Source organism: Acipenser ruthenus, chromosome 21 (genome assembly GCF_902713425.1).
Source record: "Acipenser ruthenus chromosome 21, fAciRut3.2 maternal haplotype, whole genome shotgun sequence".
NCBI classification, from domain to species: Eukaryota; Metazoa; Chordata; class Actinopteri; order Acipenseriformes; family Acipenseridae; genus Acipenser; species Acipenser ruthenus.
In genome coordinates this window covers 25,866,409-25,887,858 of record NC_081209.1, presented here as the reverse complement: position 1 = coordinate 25,887,858, position 21,450 = coordinate 25,866,409, and the positions used below count along the sequence as shown (strand labels likewise).

General features: G+C 41.5%; 1 protein-coding gene across 3 annotated transcripts in view; it reads left to right on the top strand.

The window, feature by feature from the left end:
* The window catches only part of LOC117429468 (transmembrane protein 266-like), a 47,633-nt gene extending 26,183 nt beyond the window's left edge, over positions 1-21,450 (top strand). For 2 of the 3 annotated variants that reach the window (XM_058995292.1, XM_034917221.2), the window contains 8 exons: positions 3,825-3,979; positions 4,826-4,899; positions 7,485-7,541; positions 8,256-8,394; positions 12,864-12,979; positions 16,286-16,478; positions 19,653-19,715; positions 20,155-21,450. In XM_058995292.1, the coding sequence (XP_058851275.1) occupies positions 3,825-3,979; positions 4,826-4,899; positions 7,485-7,541; positions 8,256-8,394; positions 12,864-12,979; positions 16,286-16,478; positions 19,653-19,715; positions 20,155-20,786 (1,429 nt within the window). In that variant the 3' untranslated portion in view covers positions 20,787-21,450. The remainder of the gene's footprint in view (positions 1-3,824; positions 3,980-4,825; positions 4,900-7,484; positions 7,542-8,255; positions 8,395-12,863; positions 12,980-16,285; positions 16,479-19,652; positions 19,716-20,154) is intronic. The other variant, XM_058995293.1, reaches the window with a different exon arrangement.

The following is a 21,450-nucleotide window of genomic DNA, read 5'->3' as shown; positions in this document are numbered from 1 at the left end:
TTAAAACCGAGGTCCTATTCCAAGTGACTCGGTAGCAGCAGCAGTTGTTGATGCATAGTTCAACCCCTAGTCTCTGTACGTCGCTTTGGATAAAAGCATCTGCTAAATGACTAAATAATAATAATAATAATAATAATAATAATAATAATAATAATAATAATAGCACAAAATCAGGGATTCAACCCTTAAGTGTCTCTTAAGTAGTGTGCTGTAATAACACAGATATAGTTATAATGCAACTACATGTTTAATTCATTGCAGTATAACAATGTCAGGGAATTACTCATGTTTTTCATTACACTGTAATTCCACAGGTGTACTGTGTTTGCAGTGTAATTATCATGTTACCATGTGTGCAAACACATTGTAATCACAGTGCAAGTTGAGACACTGTAAAGTGTTACTGTCCACATTTTCCTCAGACACAGCATGTTTAAATCAAAACAGCAGGTCCAAAAAGTGTTTTGTAGAATCCCATAGTTTATGCACATCATTTTTATTTATATTTTTTGCAAGGAAGTGGACAGCTCGTGTTTAGGCTTTTACTTCAACTTCCTAATCTAAGAAATGAATGCAAGACTGAACGCCATCTGGATGATACAGAATTGCTTATCTTCCCTAGCCAAACAGTTGATTGCTAACAGCGTGATTATGCTTTTATTTGATTATTCTGACAATGTTTACATGCCACTCCAGATCATCCCTGCCAAGTGGATGAGAGGGCTGTCTGCACAAGGGCATCTGAATTAGCTCTGGGTGTTTTCACTAGAACTTGATGCAATCTTTGCAGATCTTAAATGGGTTCCCTGTAACTGACTACTAGCATTTCTTTCAAGTGTTTGGTTGCTGCGATTGCCTTTGTTCTCTCAGAGTATGACCTGTGTTTGTATTAAGATTATTATTTGTTTCATATCATGTGACGCATTATGGCTTCAGTGCTTTTATTAGCTGGCCCTTAAGTTTTATATAGTAAATTTCTCCGTAATTTGACCTCCGTACTGTAGCTGTTTTCATGCAGTCAGTCACACACACACACACACACACACACACACATACATACATACATATATATATATATATATATATATATATATATATATATATATATATATATATATATATATATATATATAATATGTGTGTGTAATATTTGCATTTTTTCACCAGAGATGACTTTACTTTTACAATAACAAAGGCAAGTGCTCCACTGAATACAGACTCTACACCACCGCACAGAAATCTAGGCTATGTACATGCACACACAGCAGAATACACAATGCTCTTGCACAGATACTATCACCAATCAAAACAATCATTTTCGTGTCTTCTGTTTCTTCCACTTTTTAAAAGGTTTTTTTTTTTTTTTTTTTTTTAGAAAAGTCTGAAAAACTAACCAGGAACCAGATTATTATTATTTTGTTTATTTAGTCATGGAAATAAGACTCCCATTGCATAGCAGATTGGTCTATTGTGTGTTTTTCCTGGGATTAAAATGGCCCACCACAGTAGTATGGCTTTTGCTTAATCACTCTGAAAGATGTTTTCAAAAATAGACCTTGAACGTATACTCCTTGTGTTGTAGTCAGCTAGTCAGCTTGATTCCCTGCAGTGCCATATGGTTTGGCTCAGGAAAGCGCACTGAGTCAGAGTGCAGGGTGGCCAGAAACACTCCGACTGGGCGTCAGTAATCTACTCTCAGTTCCGGTACTTTCAGTAGACCCCTCATGAGGTAAAGAGAAAGAGCAGAGGGTCAAGAAATCAACTTGGAAAAAGCAATCCAAGCCAAAACAACAAGAGAATGATGAAAACCCACGGAATAGGATTCAAAACAAATGTACTGTTGAACCTCAGAGTTATAAACACCATAGGAATGGAGGTTGTTCGTCAATCTGAAATGCTCGTAACTTTGAAAATGAGCTTTCAGTGGTTTTAATAAGTATCTACAGCCTTAATCTGGTGCAGGGGTATCCAACCCTGGTCCTGTGGGGTGAGGCGGGGTGGGGTGGGGTGGGAAGGGGTGGGGTGGAGAGGGGCGGGGTGGGGTGGAGAGGGGCGGGGTGGGGTGGGGCGGGGCGGGGCGGGGCGGGGCGGGGCGGGGCGAGCATTGCTGGTACAGTAATTTTGTCTTCATGATCAGCACGGTGCTTAAGGAGGGCTTTATCAAAATCATCAATCTGGTTGCTTTATAGGCATGGCTGAGGGAGTCGGTTCATAAGTTTGGTGTTTCTAACTGTGAGGTTGTGCTTTATGTAAACCATCCCATAAAAGAGAAGCATCTGAGATTAGTTTAAAAAAAAGGGAAAACAACTATAACGTCTCTAAACAATGTCCAAATATATTCCTCTTTGTTGTCAGATGGGTGTGTGTTTTTTTTAACAGATGAGATTGTAATGCCAGCTATTTGGATGTTACCACATCACTGCAATTGCACTGATGGTGTGCCTCCCTTTGTATCAGATGTGGAGGACAGCAATTTCATTAACTTCGCTGCCAAATCAAATTTAATATGTATAACAGCTGGGGATTTATTTTCATTTATTTGAATGAATGTCACAATTAGTACATCCTGCAGCTTGTTCTTTATACGTAACTGTCTTTGACTACAAAAGTACTTAACCTTGGAGTTCCCAATCCTTTCACTTAGTGCCCATGCAGCTGGCACAGCATCCAGGAATATGGGAGACACAGCAATTGGCAGGGAAGCTAATTAAGAGCTGGGAGTTCACAGTTTTGTTGGCAAGAAGCATTCTAACTCTAACTCTGTGAGGAGCGGCTGTCTAGCTCTGGGTTGTGCTATGAGTGTAAACTCTCCAGTTTCACCAGCAGACACAGTAAAATGAACTGCAGAGTGAAAAAGATGTGCAGTTAGACTGGAGCCGTTAATACGGTTGTGATTTTTTACTCTCCCATTCAGTTCTGCATCGAATGCTCTGTGCAGTGCAATAATGTGTCCTCTGTCTTAATTTGAATATCTAACAAGCAGACACCAATACACATTGTTCTAATTAAAAAAGAAAGGCTTTGCTTGAATTACTGAGACAAGCGCCCATTTAGAATATGTAAATTGGATATTTTAAATTGCTATTGTCACCGCAGACAGCTGACCTTTATACATCTGGGTTATTATTGGTTCTTTTTACAGTTTGATCTTTTTCATAATGTGTGTGTGTGTGTATTGAGTCTGGGTAGGGGTGGAGTTCTATAATTGATAACTGTGATTTGCAGTCAAATGCTATCAAACTCATTTCAGTGGAAGTGGCCTTGTTATCCCTCAATAAGCCGCAGTGTCGACCTCTGCTGGAGAGCTGAATTTATTTATTTTCCTTTACAAATTCAGTAATAATAAACGAGAGCCACTTCCATTCAAAGAGAGATTAATTGAGGGCTACTTTAGCACAAATAAGGACTTGCAATTGTTAACAGCATGTTAAATGTACAATATTACTTTCAACAAAGTACCAGTAATCAAATTGTTCGTCCGCTGACATCCCTTTTCATAGAGAACTGAGACGTTCCGCATGAGTCTAGTATATTAACATATATTTTCAAAGTGTTATGAATCCACCACAAGAAATACTTTAACACCAAGAAAACAAACTAGCAGGGATTACAGACTGTAACCCCCGTGACTGAAAGGATTGAACATGCAGCTGGTGTCCTGTGTCCCTGCGCACCCGAAAGGGCCCTTTGATTCAACCACAGCAGTTTTTTCTCAGTTGTCGTTCACTCTTTCTAACTCTTGTTTTGCTTGCTTCCTTCCTTCCTTCCTTCCTTCTTTGTTCCCACTCTTCCTCCTCCTCCTCTCCCTCTCCCTGTCCCTCCAGCTCTAACTGGTTGAAGCCGTGCTGTGGGAGGCGAGCCGCGATCTGGCAGGTGTTTCTGCTCAGTGCTGCACTCAACTGTTTCTTGGTGGCTTGTGTGGTGCTGGTGGTGGTTCTCCTGGCTCTGGAGCTTCTCATAGACACCAAGCTGCTGCAGTGTGAGTGCAGGCTCCCTGGGGGAGCGTCGCTGGATGTAGGGATTTGCCTCTGTAGTGTCTTATACAGTTTGAGATACTGGGCCCTGTTCCCAAAGCGTTAACGCGTGGGCCAATTAAAGAATAAAATGCAGTTTGATATTCAATAAGTTAAAGGTTTCTTGATAGGGCAAATCATAACCAATGGTAGAAATAAACTGAAAAAAAGAACTTAGATATCATGGAAATCTAATCAGTCAAGACACTGCAAACAGAAACAAAGAGGAAGACCCTCTCCTTAGCATTCTCCTTCCCGGCAAATAACACTGTTTAAAACTGCAAGTGAGCTGCGGCTACTACACTTCTTCAGTCCCGTGTGGTTGTTCAAATGTAGTTGATTTTATTTCTGGACGCTCACAAGGCAGAGGACGGGGGCAAAGACAAATGTATAGAGAGACTGGGAGATTATGGGTTGAATCAATGGAGAGACACGGACTGAATTTGTAGATAATGACTAGATGGAGACAGCTAGAGATCAGTGAACTGATAGACAGATGAGTGGATAGGAAACCAAAGATAGAGAGGGCATTGATTCAGTACTCTGTACATAGAGAATCATATCATAGTGGAGAGAAATTACTTAGGTAGATGGGTGGGGGGAAAAAAACCACAGAACATTAATTATATAAAAAGAAAATGCAACATAAAGTTGATTTAAGTAAAAATAACAGTCTGTAATACATGCTGGGCACTAACAGCTCCAGAGGTGTTGTTAGGCGTGGGTAGGATCACTGCTCAGACACTGAAACATTTGAATATTTACTGTATCTGATAGATTTTTATTTCCCTTTTCTGTTTCCCACTCTGCAGTTACCAATGCATTCCAGTTTGCCAGTATCATCCACTGGATCAGCCTTGTGATTCTGTCTGTGTTCTTCACAGAGGTAAGCACACGACTCCGATCCCAGCAGCTTACTGTATCTGCAGCAGGGTCATGCAGGTTACTGCTGCCCTCTCACTACAAATATAGCAACATCAAGTATGCTTGCTGGCTCTTTTTAAAGCATTTTACCGACTTTCAATCCTCTTTGTTTAACAAAAGGTTTTCTTTGTAACTATTCAGGACAGCCACATAGCATTCCGATTAAAATTCATTCCATTCACATCCAGTGGTGTTGAGTAATCCTTATGTTTCCATGAAGACTTAAGTTCATGAGCCACTTGATTCCATGTCATTCAGTCAAAGCAGCCTCGGCTATCTGAAACCCATAATTCTCAGAACAACATGCATGCAGCCGGAGGGGTTTGGATAATTGAGTGCTGTGTATTCTGAATACTTGTCCTGGGGAAAAGGTTGCTGAAGCCAGACGAAAGTCTTGCACATACACAAAGCAAAAATGAGTTGCTGAGAATGTGCTAAAGCAAAAATGAGTTGCTAAATTGCTGATTCTGCAGCAATAAGAAATCAAAACCAGCAGCACAGTTCGACGTAGGTAGAACTGCTGCGGAACAAGTGGTGAATATCTCCTAAACGGTGGCATTGCATCTCTTCAGGTATTGCTACAGTACAAGTACAGGTCCTTATTTTCCATTTGACCTTTAAGCTCTGCTCCTGTTCTGCTGTTGCTGCAGTTCTCTGCGAGGAGAGGAAAGGGGGGGAGGGGAGGGGGGGCAGACATGAGCTGTATTTATTTACATCGTGAGCTCCTGCAGATTTCTAAATGACTGAGATGAAATCGTAGGTAACTCCGGACGCAGGCTACAACGTGCAAATCTGATAACCCCCTCAGAGCTGCTGAAGTGTGTGTACTCATGCAAGACGCGAATCTGATGTCAGTAGTCTAGATTTTCACATCATAGAAGAGGTAAGAAGGAATTAGTGTACAGAAACTTTGAATCTATGCAAAAACAACAGCGGCTGTACTGGAAAATGCTTAGCTGTAGCTTTTGTCTCATGGTGTTGTGCATTCCCCCCCACGGGCTCTTAACAGTCTGAATCGATTCCAGGTTCTGACCCATAGTGACTAACCCCTGAACAGGAACAATACGTTCCACATTGTTTTCTGCAAGCCCTGGGCATGCTGTGATTCAAGATGTTCATGTGGTTATAAAAAACAAAACAGAGAGAACGGGCTTTTCTTTTCTTTAAAGCAGCATTTGAGTTTAACATTGATCTTTTCTTCATATCTTTGCTTCACCGAATACTGTTACATACACTATTTGCTTTCAGTAAAGCACAGCTATAGAGAAAACATAACAGGCACTTCATACAACTGCTGTTTTAAACGGCATAAATAAAATTGGTTGAATAATACAGATTATAAGGCTTGCGATGAATGTATGCAATTCTATACAATTCTTTCATTTATGCATTTTGCATACTTGTTTATGCTTGATTGTGCTTAAAGTACACATTAATATGTCATTGTATTCTTAAGATAATGCTACATATCCACCTGACACTGGGACTGAGTTCAAAGTGATTTTGAAATCAGTCCTGTTCATTTTTAACAGCAGCAGACCAAGCTTAGCCCGGTTTGAATTAGGACTACCAGTTGTCAGTAATCAGGCCCTCCTACTCACTCTGAAGGAGGAATTATGAGCACCCATTTCCAAGGACAGAGGAGGTAGATGTTAGACCTCAAACTGGACTGTAATACAAGAACTTCCTCCACCCAAACAGAAAGCAGCATATTCGATGCTCCTTGTGACACGGCGGCTCTCTGTCCCAAAGTAACCAAATACTGGGATGACTTGCGAAAAGGGAAATCGATGTGGATGGGAGGGAGGTGGAAATGTGTGACCAAACCAGCAGGTCACTTCCTCTCTCCAGCAGGGTTGAGTCAGCTGCTACTGCACATGACCTTATTGCTGATAATTGATTGGATTGTGGCCTGTCACTCAGTATTTTATAACTTTTGAATTGGGTTCCTTTCCTGATTTAGAGAAGGCTTTTACAGGAAGAACAACAAAAAAATGCTATTATAGGTATTACTGGTTAGCGATGGTCAAGACATCAGAAGGTATAGAATTCCCCGCTGTGTGGGTTTCTATTTTTCTACTATGTGTATGTGGAGCTCAAATTTAATTTAGCCGTGTCGCTGTCAAATCCCCTTCAGAACAATGTGATAATGACAGGCACTCGGCACAGCACAGGGGTAGGTAAACATACATCAGCTGGCTGGTTTGAAGGTTTCTAAAAAGCCTTAGTAAGTGTTTCAGATTGAAATCAAATTGGCCTTGTGGGATATGCGGAAGTCCAGGTCTTTACTGTGGACATTTTGAAAAGAGCTTTGAAACAGACTTTAAAGTTATAAGTGTAAAAAATTGTCAGGACAATAACAATGAAAAGAAAAATTACAGATACGTTATTTAAACAGTTAGCAACACATGGGGATGTATAATGCTATATTTTCAGAACCCAGCTACTTACTCTTTAACTTTATCATAAAATAGACACACTAAAGATATTATATATAAAAAAATGATCATGTTTTTCTTTTCTTTTTGCCTTTTTTTTCTGCCGCAGACTGTCTTTAGGATTGTGGTCCTGGGTGTATGGGATTACATAGAGAACAAAGTTGAGGTAGGCTTATTGAACATTTCATTTGTCATTCCATTAGATGGCTTGATAACAGCTGAACAGGAGGGGAACCGATCGTGTAAACTGAGGTGGATAATGAGAATCTTCTTGCTAGGTCATTGAATTTCACAGCAGCACAGGCATTCGTGTCTTTGCTCTCCACGTCTCAGGTTCAATTTGTGTACCGGAGCTTGAAATTAACTTTGTGTGTCTGAAGCAGAGTTTGACATCGCCTAGGTGCATGCTTGTTTTACTACCCCCCCCCCCCCTCCTCCTCCTCCTCCTCCTCCTCCTCCTCCTCCCCCCCCTCCCCCCTGCAACTCCAGAGGTGCCTCAGTAATTTTTCTTAGTCACATTTAAACCACTACGCTCCAAACCACAGTAGTTTAGAACATAAGAACATAAGAAAGTTTACAAGCGAGAGGAGGCCATTCGGCCCATCTTGCTCGTGTGGTTGTTAGTAGCTTATTGATCCCAGAATCTCATCAAGCAGCTTCTTGAAGGATCCCAGGGTGTCATCTTCAGCAACATACACAGCTTTGGAGACTTCTGATGTAGCAGGTCATGGTTCCACAATGTCATCCGCAGCGACGTCTCCAGCCAGCTCTTTGATGTCATCTTATCAGTGTTTCGAGAGGGGAGCCTCTAAATCGCAGAAGTTGCTGAATTAAATAAATGTATTCTCTGAAGTTAGTGCCTGCTGTTTTCCTTCCACAGGTGTTCGACGGTGCTGTAATTGTCCTCTCCTTGGCCCCAATGGTGGCCTCCACCGTAGCAAATGGACCCAGCAGCCCCTGGGACGCCATCAGCCTCATCATCACGCTGCGCATTTGGAGGGTGAAGAGGATCATTGACGGTAGGCGATGTGGGGTTCTGGTTTTAACGATCTAAACAGCATCGTCCCTGAACTGTATTAACCCCGCAGGTGTTTTCTAGAGATGAAATGACCAATCAATAGATTATTGATCCTCATGGCTGTTCATTTTGTGAGCCTCAATTAAACATTAATAGATGAATCACCCTGGTGCCCCCACGTGTTTATGTTACCAGCACATATTTTTTTTTTTTAAATACAGTTTATTGCTGATATTGCACTGCTAGTGTTTTCCTCTTTAATTTAACAGAACTAAAATATAGAGAGAATGAGGTCTGCGAAAGAGCAGGTTTAGTGGCGGTATTAACCCTTAACTGCTGTCCACCAAAAAAAATGTTTCAGTTAAGAAGTGTGCAGAAACCCAGCCCAGCCCAGCAGAACACCACCATACAACTGCGGTGGGCATTTAACAAGTGGTCTGGGTCCAGAAGACCCGTGAATAGTAGTTACGGGTTAAGATCTGCCATTGTTTAGAGATCATTAAAATAGATCAATGTATTTACTGCCAGGTGCTGATGTATGACTTGTAATAGTAGTTTGATCTCATTTTTATAAAAACAGTTGTGTCAGCTTCTCATTTTGATGCGTGTGTGGTTACTGGTGTGTGGCTTATGTTTTTATTGGATCCCAGTGAAACTGCAGCCTTTTTCAGCTGAGGGGTTATCATTATCTACCAAGGTGTCAGTTGTTGTGTTGCATTTATTTATCCTCTTAACGTGGAACGCTTTATAGTGCTGGAGCCAGCAAGCTGACTCCAATCTCATAATCACTGTCAATTGATGTGAAGTGTTCTCTCTGATACAAAAAGGCTTTTATTTTTCTAATGAATGCAGCACGGCGAGATTCAGTGGAACCACACTACTACACTGCATTGGTATCTGAGATTCAGTGGATCCACACTACTACACTGCATTGGTATCTGAGATTCAGTGGATCCACACTACTACACTGCATTGGTATCCGAGATTCAGTGGATCCACACTACTACACTGCATTGGTATCTGTATGCTACACATCACACATACAAGTACAATATAATACAAGTTCTAAAAACCCCATTCCTTAGCTTAGCATGCCTGGTATTACACTGCCTGGTCACTTTACTGGGGCATGTCTACATGATTGGATTTGGCATCTTCCTGGTTCAGGAGGCAAGTTCTCCTGGTATACCCTGGGTACCTTGATTGCTTTGGAAGGCTTGAGGAATGCTGTAATTTTCATGTTCCACCAACACTAATGCTCTGATGGGGTTGGGTGCTTTCTTGACCACAAAGCACCCATCCACCGTACTGGAATTGTGTACACATGGTTTGAGGTGCAGGATAACGACAGCGGTTCCTTGACCACCACAATCCAATTGACCATGTTTGGGATGAACTTGAATAATGTATTTATCATCGTGATCTTCTGTTTACTGTACCTCTCTGCACCAATTGCTTGAATAATAGGGGGATGGATTGGAGACACCTTCCAGCACCTTGTGGAGTCTGTTCTACATTGTGTCTAGGCTGTGCTCGGGGTTACAGTGGTCTAATGTGATGTTTGGTACAGGTCCTGATGAAGTGGCCAGACAGTATGGGCTTTTCCACATGTGGTTTGCTTCTAAATGAATCAAACATGAGTTCACTTGGAAACTAACTCTAGAAAAAAGGGACTCCGTTCCCTTGTTTTCACATGTGCACCTCCGTGCAAAAGAACTGGGTTCACTTCAGGAGGACTCGTTCTTTTTGCTGGTTCACTTCAGTGCTTTTCTGAACTGACTGTGCTTTCACAATGCGCTGACACAAACAACCCAAACTCGGTCCTTTTACCCAAATGGGCTGAGACCACCTCTTGAGAAGGACTCGTTGTATTGACAAATGAGTCTTTAAATGACATCCTGATACCAATTTTCCAGTTATAACAAGATGTATTTATTTCTCATTATGATTTCAGTATTGACTTACACTCGTGATAAATTGCCACATTTAATAAGGGACAGCTATAAATGCATATTGATTTCCCTAAACCCATGAGCAATGTCCTCTGTCTAATTAATAAACTCAAAGCGCTCTTAACTATGCTGAACAAATACGTTATTGATTTCTAGTGGATCATTTAACCGATACAATACTGCGCATACAATCAAGGTAGCTTCTACTGGGTCACACTAGCCAAGGTACAGTCCTGGGTTTGATACTGCTGAAAATAACTTTTAAAGCTTTTAGTACTGCTGCATCCTTTAAACATGTACCTAGCTTTACCAGTTTGCCCGTGCCTTTCTCATTGTTATGCTCCACCTTTACCATAGTTTACCATGGGTTGCCATGTTTTCTAAATATATGCTTTACCATACCTCTCTGGGCTTTACATTGCTTACCTATGCTTTCACTTTGCTTTGTTACACCTTGCTATGCTTTTGGAGAAGCGACATGCTGTTGTCATGGCCAGTGATCTGCCTGGGTGTCAAACTAACCTAGCAGTGCCCTCTGTTCTGTTCCTGTTGGTTTAAATGCATTTGAGTAACTGGAAGTCCAGAAACAATGAAATGTGTTGGAAATTATGCCTGGCAAGACTGCATGTCCAGCCAATGCAATCAGAGGCTGTTGCAGTTTCAATTACAAAGCCGTCATCAAACTTATTTTGTTTTGAGGGGTGCTTTCTGCTGATTTAAGTTGTTCATCTTACAATTCTTTATAGAATGAAAGAAATATGTGCATACTTTTCGTATGCTATTTTGCAGAAGAATGTGTTACAGCTACCACAATCATCTTCTTGTGTAGATTTACATGCTGGATACACAACAACTATCTTGTCATTATGAAAAGCTTTTTTCTACATATTTCATTTTCCGATTTATAATTTTTTTAATAAAGTATTCTCAATTCCAATTCATATTCCATTTTAATACATGAATCCAATTGGAATTGGAATAGGAAATTGATTATGGGGAAGAGGGAGAAGATTGACCTTAACCCTGTTTTTCAACATTACCCGCTATGACAGCCACATGCTCCCCCTCAGTGTATCCAGAGTGCTCATATGCGTACATGAACCACGCTTTTGATTACTGATGGATCTCATTGTAGGAAAGAATAAAAACAGTGTACATTAAATAACACAGCCTTGGAGGGAACTGGCACTAAAGGTGTGAATCCGATATGCTCTGCACTGAAGCGTAAGAAGACTGAGAAAGGTAGGGTCTGCTGTTCAGAAACCTTTAGATGTACTGCTAGTCTCTGCTGTCGAGGGAAAATGAAGTGTTGCTACTCATCTAGATGAAAGCATCTGAAATCAGCCATGGTGTGAATTGCAAGTCTGGCTGAGCCCTGCCAGCAGCTGTCAACACTGCTGAAGTGTGTATAAAAATGCATCCCACAGCTACTTAACTTGACATTGACAAATGCAGTTGCCATTCTCATAATTAGGATGCGCAGATTGTGCCTAAAACTATCCTCAGCTGTGCCCCCTTGTGGCGTGATTATTCTGCAGTATCCCCCCTTTTTACTGACAGGCTCTATAAATAAAAGTTGCGAGATACTGTGGTACAAATATCTCAAAGCAAGCCTGCAGTCACTTGGCTTTGCTCTGTGTGTGTCTGTGTGATATTATATGTATATTTCTTTTTTTTTCTTCTTCTTGTGATAAAGGTCGCGTGTGAGCTGAAATCTAAATGAGCATGTGATCTTCTTTGGAAACAGAGTTTCTGTTCTTGAGATTCATGTTTTGATAGCATTCATATTTGGAATGCTTTTTTTTTTTTAATGGAAAAGGGATCCACAGAACATTGTGCCCCATATGACTGCACACTGAGATTAGATGCTATTCTAGTTTATCTCGAATACACCTTGTGCATGGAATTTGTATATTAACTGCAAAAGGAGATAAGATGGAATGCGGGTGTAATAATGCATAGCAGTATTTTTCAATTCACTGACTAGAGGTTGTACTGAATGCAAAATACACTGAAGGGTAGGGATAAAGACCTAATATAAAGTAAGTTAGAGTAAATTCTACAAAATATGTCAGACATTGCAATGGGAATCCCATTTAAATGAAATTCTTCCTATGTTACTGCATAGAAGAGGATACAGTTCAAAAGTCACCGCAGCTACAGCAGGGGTGTCCAATCCCGGTCTTGGAGGGCCGTTCCACTCCAGGCTTAACAGGTACAATGAGATCATGAACTACTTCAAGGTCTTAATGGAGGTTTAATTGGTTCATTTAAACCGTTGGAACAAAGACCAGGAGTGGAAGAGCCAACTTTGGCCACTCCTGTGTTACAGGGATCTGAAAATGCTTTATTTGTTTATATTTTTATGCAGATTTTTTGTTTATTTTTTCCCCCTAATAGCAGATAATTTTTCTCAATATGTGTTTAAATTGGTTAACCTCAAAAAACTATATATATATATATATAGTATTGGGCAGAGTAGGCACATGAGGTGATTGGTGTGTGTGGTTTCTTGCAGCCTACGTAGTGCCAGTGAAGGTGGAGATGGAGATGGTTATCGAGCAGTATGAGAAAGCCAAGGCAGTCCGGGAGGAGCAGCTGGAGAGGCTCACTCAGATCTGCCAGGAGCAAGCGGTGAGGCGCCCCTCCTTACACACGATTCTGACAGAGCTCAAATCGGGTGGGAGATCACACTGGAGTCAGGGGCCACTTGGAAAGGTTATGCTTCCTGCGTAAACACAGCTTTTCATCTATCCACTAAATATGCAACGCAAACATAAGTAGACTGTGCAGAGTCTACAACCTGGTCTTTCTGATGTATATTGGTTGTTTTGTTAAACAGGTTTTTAATATCGTAGGAGGGTAGCACCCACTCTTCTATACATTGCTGGAGAGTCTCTGTGTGCTGTGTGAAGGCTGTGTGCACGCATCTCTTTGTTATAGTATTGCTATACAAAAAGGTGTATATTTATTATTATATTAATTTCATGCCATGCTATGGTAATATTTCAGGACACCACAGTGAATGACTGAAACACTCATGGTATTATTACACAGACATGAAGTATTGAAGGATGGCATATGGTGAAACCCCTGGTGTCCTGGGTTTGACATCTCAATCTGAACGGTAGGACTTCCTAATGAAGACTGACAGTTTGCTAATAAGCTGTCTCTGCCGATGCTCTGTTCTTGATAAGCACCTAAGCAGACTGCATGGGGAAACTCAGCTGGGCAAATATGCTCTGTCTCATTGCCTTACGATGCTGTAGCGACAAACCGTTGCACTTGGAGAGACTGCGGTGTGTATAGTGAGCAAAACTGTAAGTACGATGGTAGACTGCACTGCTATTGTACAGTCGCATTGTATGTGCAGTTTGGCAGTAGTCGAAGTACACTGTGATTGCAATTTGAGATCACTATAGTAAAATGAAATCTGTACTCATTTACTATTACTGCAGTTGCTATGTACGGAGCTTGTGGCATGGATGCAGGTGTGCTCTGTTGGAACTCTTGAAGTGCGGAATGTTATTATTATTATTATTATTATTTATTTCTTAGCAGACGCCCTTATCCAGGGCGACTTACAATTGTTACAAGATATCACATTATACATTATTTCACATTATACAGATATCACATTATTTTTACATACAATTACCCATTTATACAGTTGGGTTTTTACTGGAGCAATCTAGGTAAAGTACCTTGCTCAAGGGTACAGCAGCAGTGTCCCCCACTGGGGACCGAACCCACAACCCTCCGGTCAAGAGTCCAGAGCCCTAACCATTACTCCACATGTTCCTGTTCTATAGCATTGTGTTCCACACCAGTGGCAGGAGAACAGGAACAGACATATCCGCGATCTGCTGGAGAAGGAGACTGCCAAACGCATTCATGAGGCAGAATGGCTTCCTCCATCAGCCAGAGCTAAGATCTTCAAGGTTTCTAGGAAGCCTCATGTGCAGTACCATCATCCAGTGTAGGGTGGAGCAGCTGCCATAGTTAAACCACAGGACTTTCCCATCACCTCGATGAACATTACATCATTTCACTTTCCCATCGCTGCACTGTGTCATTTCTGTGCGTCTTTTATAAGGTCCTCTCTGGCCGGTCATCCTCAGTGGATTACACCCCCACTCCTTCCCACCCTCCCTTGACCTCCCCTGGCTGCATGTCTGCTGCCTCAGCCAGACACACTCTCTCCACGTCCCCTCGTTGCCTGACCCCTGATCCCCCATGTTTAAAACCTCCTGATCTTCAACACGTCTCTCAGTCAGCGCCTCATCACCTGCTTTGTTTGTTTTTTTTATCCAAGCTTCTCACTCATCATCTCCTACGGGTTCTGTCCAGTGCAACTGTAGCTGCTAACATTTTTTTTAAAAAAGAAAATAAGAAAAAAGAAAGAGCAACATGAATTATTAGTTATAAACGCTTCAAAATGATTTAACATTAGACAGTATACATTATAAAGACCCCTGTTCCAACAGCTATCTATTTATTTTCAAAATATGTAGTACACTGTGAAAAAAGGGGCATTTCCCAGAAAACAGAGATTGGAACAGCTGCAATGTCCTACTGTGCTCCACCAGAGGGCAGCAGAACTTCACACAATTGTTTTTGTCAGACAAGGTGGTGCTTTGTTTTGCTGCTGTGGAACGTGGGGTCAGCAGAACAAAACAAATTCAATTCTTATATGACAATCCTGACACTACAAGACTAGAATCATACAATCATTCTCTATGACAATAAAATCAATGCATTTCATTTTAATATTACACTTTATTATTCTGGTGCAGTACAGCCTGTTGAATATAATCTGTCTTACCAGTGCAGGCACAGCTGGTACAATCCTACCACTTACCCCATTACTGCTTCATTGTTTAATTATTAAGTTAATGAAATTATTAAAACCTGGTCCTCTGAAATCAAGTGGAGGGCTAATGCTACTCAGTGTTACCAGTTCAGTCATTATTCCCAATAAAGAACAAGACTTTGTAAGTTGTTAATAAAAGGCTCGTAAACTTGTCATGCAAATTGTTGTATCGGTAAATAGGGTGGGGGAAATGTTTATTGACATTCTCCAGGTTATTGGCTTGGGAGCATAATGTTAAGTTCAGCAGTAATTTGATAATGTGCGGTCAGTATGAATTGATGGGACAAAGGAAACTAAAAATGAATGCTGTTGTCACCTTTTGAGTGAATGCCCTCCATACTAAACACCTTCCGCGCAAGGACAGTTGGACTGTAATTACAGAGGCTCCCAGAGATAACGAATCTCCTAGATCCACATTCAGAAACTGGAGTGTTAGTGCTCACTTAGATGTGCTCTCTCAGTGGGACATTGACTTGGCACACTTAAGTCAAGTGAGCACTCAAGTGTTTCTGAATATAGCCGTCAGATTTTGTAACATGTTGTACACCATCTTTGATTTGGGATGCATCAGAGAGAAGATGTCTCCTCATGCGTCTATGAAGTTACAAGTTCAGACTACGCGTATCAGGTAACAGGGTTAGTAGATCTGAAGGTGATCAGCAGACATTCTGCCATTTGAAAAAGATCCCGTTAAATGAACATACATACAGAAGAGTACGCTGAGTCTCAAGCTATTTCTAAAGCTTGTATAAATCCAGTTGTTTCTTTGTTGCTGTGCCTGTCAGACAATAATTATTGTCTGATTTGACACAAACCTTTTGTGGATAACAAAGATTGAACAGTGTAGGATAAGGACAACGATTTGACAGGAAGTCCTGTTTTCTCCCAGTAAAATGGTGTAAGGGAAGGATTCCTCTCATTTTCTTTATTCCTGATTTAACAAACCACAAAGGACAATGGAATTGTGGGGTTTTGAACCAGGTGCTTTAGAGACTTTGTTTTAAAAATGACACAGTGCCTATAACCTAACCGGCTTCAGAGTGATTCTTGTATTTGTGTGTTTCCAGTTTGAAATCAGGCAGCTCTGGGCACACTTGGGCCAGCAGGACCTGGACCTGGCGGTGGAGCGGGAGGCCGCGATGCAGATCCACCGTGTCTGGAACAAGCAGAGCAGCCAGTTCAAGGTGCTGGACGGGCTGGCCACGGGGGAGTCGGACGACGAGGGGGCGAGGAATATCCGAGAGTCTCGGCAGCCGCAAGGTACATCAAAGATATTCTTTTAAAATGGCTTTGGTACGGTTTAGAAACCTGTCCGAGGAGCTTTAGTAGGTTGCCTGGCGTGTTTGAAGTGGTATTGGGGCACTTTTTCTGACTACAGACATTAATTCTATTCAAGGGGAGAGGGGAGAGGGGAGAGGAGGGAGGAGGGAGGAGGGAGGAGGGAGGAGGGAGAGGGGAGGGCTGAAAAATTGACACTTCCTAATAAGTTGTATCCCAGTAAAAGGGAAGGCTGTCTGCATACTGAAATATCTTTTACAGTACATTACCTTTACATTTAAACTGATTTTCGATGTAAAAGATCCAAACTGCCTGCAACACTAGCAATATTTCAACTGTTGTCTGAATATAGTTGACTGTTAAAACTTATCACGAATGTCTTTAAACATAGAGGTTAAATAAAAATAATAAAAATACTGCAAAAGAAATGTCAACTGAGAGTCTTGGGTGGCATGTATACAGTAAATTATAAGTGACTGAAATGCACAGCATTTTAGCATGAGATATTTGAAATGCCAGTGCAATGTATTCCTAATGTGGCAGAGTTGCCCTGAGCGGCATCAACGTCTCTTCTTAAAACCCAGGCATTAGCACACAACACACCTCTGACTGCAGGCATTTAAAGATCAATAGCAGACAAAAAGCTTTTAAGAAGCAATGAAACCAGGAAAACAAGCATGTTCCCTTTACCACGTCAGCTTAGATTGCCATCTCAGCAGTGCAGCTATTTCAGGTACAGAGTGCTTGGTGGTTTGGGTCTTGTTGCGTGGAGAAAGTGGTCTGCACAAAACATCTGTTCCTTTCACCTGCAAACCACAGTGTGCTGTGAAAAGGCAGGACTGAAGCCACAGAGCCCCCGTGGGGATTGTGGGAAATCTGGCTCACAGGGACAAGCGTAGCTTTTTCAAACAGGGTATAAAAAAGAGCAAATAGAGGCGAGTCTGCAAAGTGAATGATACACGGCAGGCACTCAGGATGCACTGTTAGAGCACTGGGATTTAGATGGGGGCTAGTTCGGTTTGCGGTCTGGGGGGAGGGTCACCTTTGTGTCATTCACCCTATATAATTATAATTACACCTACACAGGGCTTAAATGACTCTATTTGAACACTGTGAGGATTGCTCCATGTCAAGTAGTCATGAGTTTCAGCTAATACCTTCTTCATTGTCTCCAAGATTTCAGCGGTACGAGTTGTGCCATACAAAATTCCTTCCTGACTATGAAATGCATGCATCATTTATATTTTACCCTGACTTTTTTGAAGTGACCGAGGCAAGATATGCTGTTTCCTGTGATTAAAAAAGGGAGCGAGAACGTGCTTACATTGGAATCACAGTAAAATAAAAATGGCTTACTTTAAACATCAACGTTTTTATTTAAATGGATTATAGTATAATTCAATAAATTGTACCAGTTCTGTACAATAGGTCTGAAAAGTGCAGTTGAAAATACATTTAAAATGAAATGCTGGCTGTAAAATGTGCATCTTTCAAAACTACATGCGAGACATACATAAACTACGACCCCTTTTAAAAAGGGGTTACTTTAAAGCGAATCAAGCTGCATGCAGTATAAGTACATCATTCAAAATCACATAAAAACCGTGCGATTACTGGATTAACCAAACTGACCTACTGTAGAGAAGCCTTTCAGACCTCAACATGTGTTTTTTTTTACCTCATAAGTTATTCATGATCGTCTGATCATCTTGTTTGCTTGTTTTATTGTAACCTTGGCCCCGTGGCTGCAGACTCTTAAACAAGATCGGACCTCTATGAATATTTTAAACAAAGACGTAAACTAACTATCATGTCTTTTTCTGATCCTGTGAGAATTAACATGTGCATTCTGGATTCTGGATTCTAAAACCTGCACTTACTTTCTCCTCTATGCATCTGAACTTCATGGTATTGCTTTGAGGAGCTGAACAGCATACAGTTCCTGTGTAAAAGCAGATACTTTACAAGCATTTTCTTGTGACCAGGTTAAGGTGATCAGGTGTCCCGGTTGGACCAAGACTGTCCTGGTGTCCAGACATCTTTCCCAAAAACTTAAAGTCCCGGTTTGCAAGATTGCACTCCCGGCGCTTGATAGCACTCCTTTAGTTAATTAGGTAAATAATCACCAATCATAATTAAGTATGGTTCCAGAGTAATACATATGGTTATCACATGTAGTTAAAAGCTGCCTCGAATTGGAAAGGGTGCACTCAGAGGTTGTTGTTTCTTGTTAGTTTAATGTAAAAAAGTGATACAAGCAAGATATTCAAATAAGAAGTATTAAAAAACATTGTATCGCTCACCCTAGACCAACTTCTATAGCTAAGTATGTGACTTACAGTGCATGCACTTGTACTCAGAAATGCTGGATAACACATATGGGTTTGTAGATGGTGAAGGTAGTATTTCAACAGTTTTATTTGAAGTACAGAGTATTGTTTTCAGTATATTCATACTGCTAACTGTAATCACAGCGGTGTTTTCTGTCACTTGAATTGAAAGTGAACCAAACACTGCTTTAAGCATCTGCAAGCTGTGCTGAGCCATTTCATGGCCCTGTCTCATGCAGGTAAAATAGGACTATCTTTCTGCATTCATGATGCTCAGGGGCTGTGGCATACAGTATGCAAAGAGAGGCACAAGCTATCAAGATCAAAGTCAAGTATGTCAATATCGTCTTCATGCACAGGGGGTTGTGGAAATGAGCACAAACTACTGCCTGAGGGCATAGCTACCGCAAATGAGTTCATATATCTGATGCAAAAATAAGGATGCGTGCAAACATTTTATTGTACATCTGTAGGAGAAAAACATCAGTAAGTAACTTTCATTTATACTATAGGAACATTATATAGGCAGATTTAATGTTACAGGGACAAAAGTACAACAAAATCTGTAAAAATGGGAAGGAGACACATTGGTGTAGAATACTCTTTTTTGCATTTTATGAATAGAAAATAAAGTGTTCCCAGTCCTTTCCCTTGTGAAAAGAGGGACACAGATGCATAGTTTGCAGTACAGTCAGTTGGAGTGTCGTTTCAGCTACAGTCTAGCTTCTCTCTCCCGGAGCTGTTTTAACAATTATTTAGCAGATAATATTGAAGTGTCCGCTGTAATTCACTTACCTAACACACACGTGTGTGTGCTTTATTTCAGAGCCTGTTGTCCGAGATGACATGAACAACTATATCAGCCAGTATTACAGTGAACCGAGCAGTGGTAGGTGTGCAGAAACAGAAATTGAAAAAATGAAATAATAAATGTAATTATGTATTAAACCATTATCCAAGTTTTTACAGTAATGTGGGCCCTATTTACAAAGTCATTTAAATATTTTAATCAAATACAGTTTGATATTAATTGAACTTGTATAGGCTTCTTTAACAAGAGTCTAAGGTGGTTTTATGAACTTCAAACCTTATATTATGCATAAAATCACAAGTTCAGGCATGGTGAATAGGGCCCTGAAGTTCATGAGTGCTTTTCAAGTGAATAGTAGATCTGGCTTGATCAGCATGTTGTGTAATTAGCAAAAACAAGACCAATGTTAGGGCTTAGAGCGCTCGCCATCAGAATTATATTTTCATTCTTTTCTTTGGATTTCTTATTTCAGCATTTTGATGTGTTTTTTGTTTTTTTCCCCCATCTTGCACACCAGATGTGGGAGTTCCGGAAGCTGGCACGCGTGTCATCACCACGACAGCCATCGACGTGCACCTTCCCAGCAACCCCCACTACATCTCCTCGGATCTGCTGACGGTGGAGGCCCCCGGGAAGCTGCAGCGCATGGGGAGCTCCGTCAGCGACACCTCGGGGACTGTCTCCCGCTCCACAGACAGCTCCACCACCAGGAACCAGAGCGGCAGCAGCCAGACACTCGGCTCCTCTACGGACTGCAGCACAACGCGGGAGGGCTCCTCCGACTACTGCCCAGTGGCGCGGTCAGGGGGCCACCACCACCACCACCAGGAGGACCTGGGCCCGGCCGGACAGCGGGACGCCAGCGCCGTGGTCCAGGAGTTGCTGTCCTCCCTCACGGAGGACTCCTGCCTGGCGCAGAAGAGGCTGGACCCCGTTAACCTTAAGCTACCTAGCCCCGCGGGGTCGAACAAAACAAGCCCAGAGCTGGAGCACAGAATGAATATTTACAACAAGAAGAACCAGGAGAGCCTCAATGTATGCCAGACTAAACCACTCATTCACTTCCACGGGAACGAGCCCACCCTGGAGGAGAAGTACAGGTTTCTGGAGCCGGCTGGTGGGTCTCTGAGCCGGCCGCCGGACACATAGTGAGCGGGTAGCGTTGCCAACGGCAGCACTAGCAGCAGCCTTTTTGAGCCAGCAATGACAAATTCCTCATGCCTCCAAGAAAGCTTCCTGTGGCCTCGCTCTTGTTGAGCTCCCTCCCTATCGAAGCACTTTGGAAGTGTGGTCAAGACTAACCCACAGATGCATTAGGAGAGCATTGCAAGGGGGAGAGGTTAAGATCCAGCGTTGAACAATCATCAGGAATTTTCACTGAAAAGGTCCCATAAAAAAAATATAAAACCAGCAAGGGACCGTGCTCAAGCTTTTATGAAACAACCTAATACAACAGTATTGTTTTTTAAAACAAAAACATCTGTAAAACAATCTCTGATCAGGCTACACCAGGGTACATTTGATTGGACGAGTTGTATGGACAGTAGATTTCTTACCTTAAACTTTCTACATTACATATGTTGAAATTTGTATTTAAATTAAAGAGGGCAAAACAATGTTCGCTGCAGTATTTTTAAATCAATCCAGGACTTGTTTTTGGGGGTACCTGGGTGTGTTGGGAAATTGATTGGTTGGAGAATGCGATAGAATTGAAAGGAACTATGTTCTAAAATGAAATGTTTGTAGCATGAACCTAAAAAAAAAAAAACAACAGCTTTCTGAATATGTGAAAATAATCCAGTGCACTAATGTT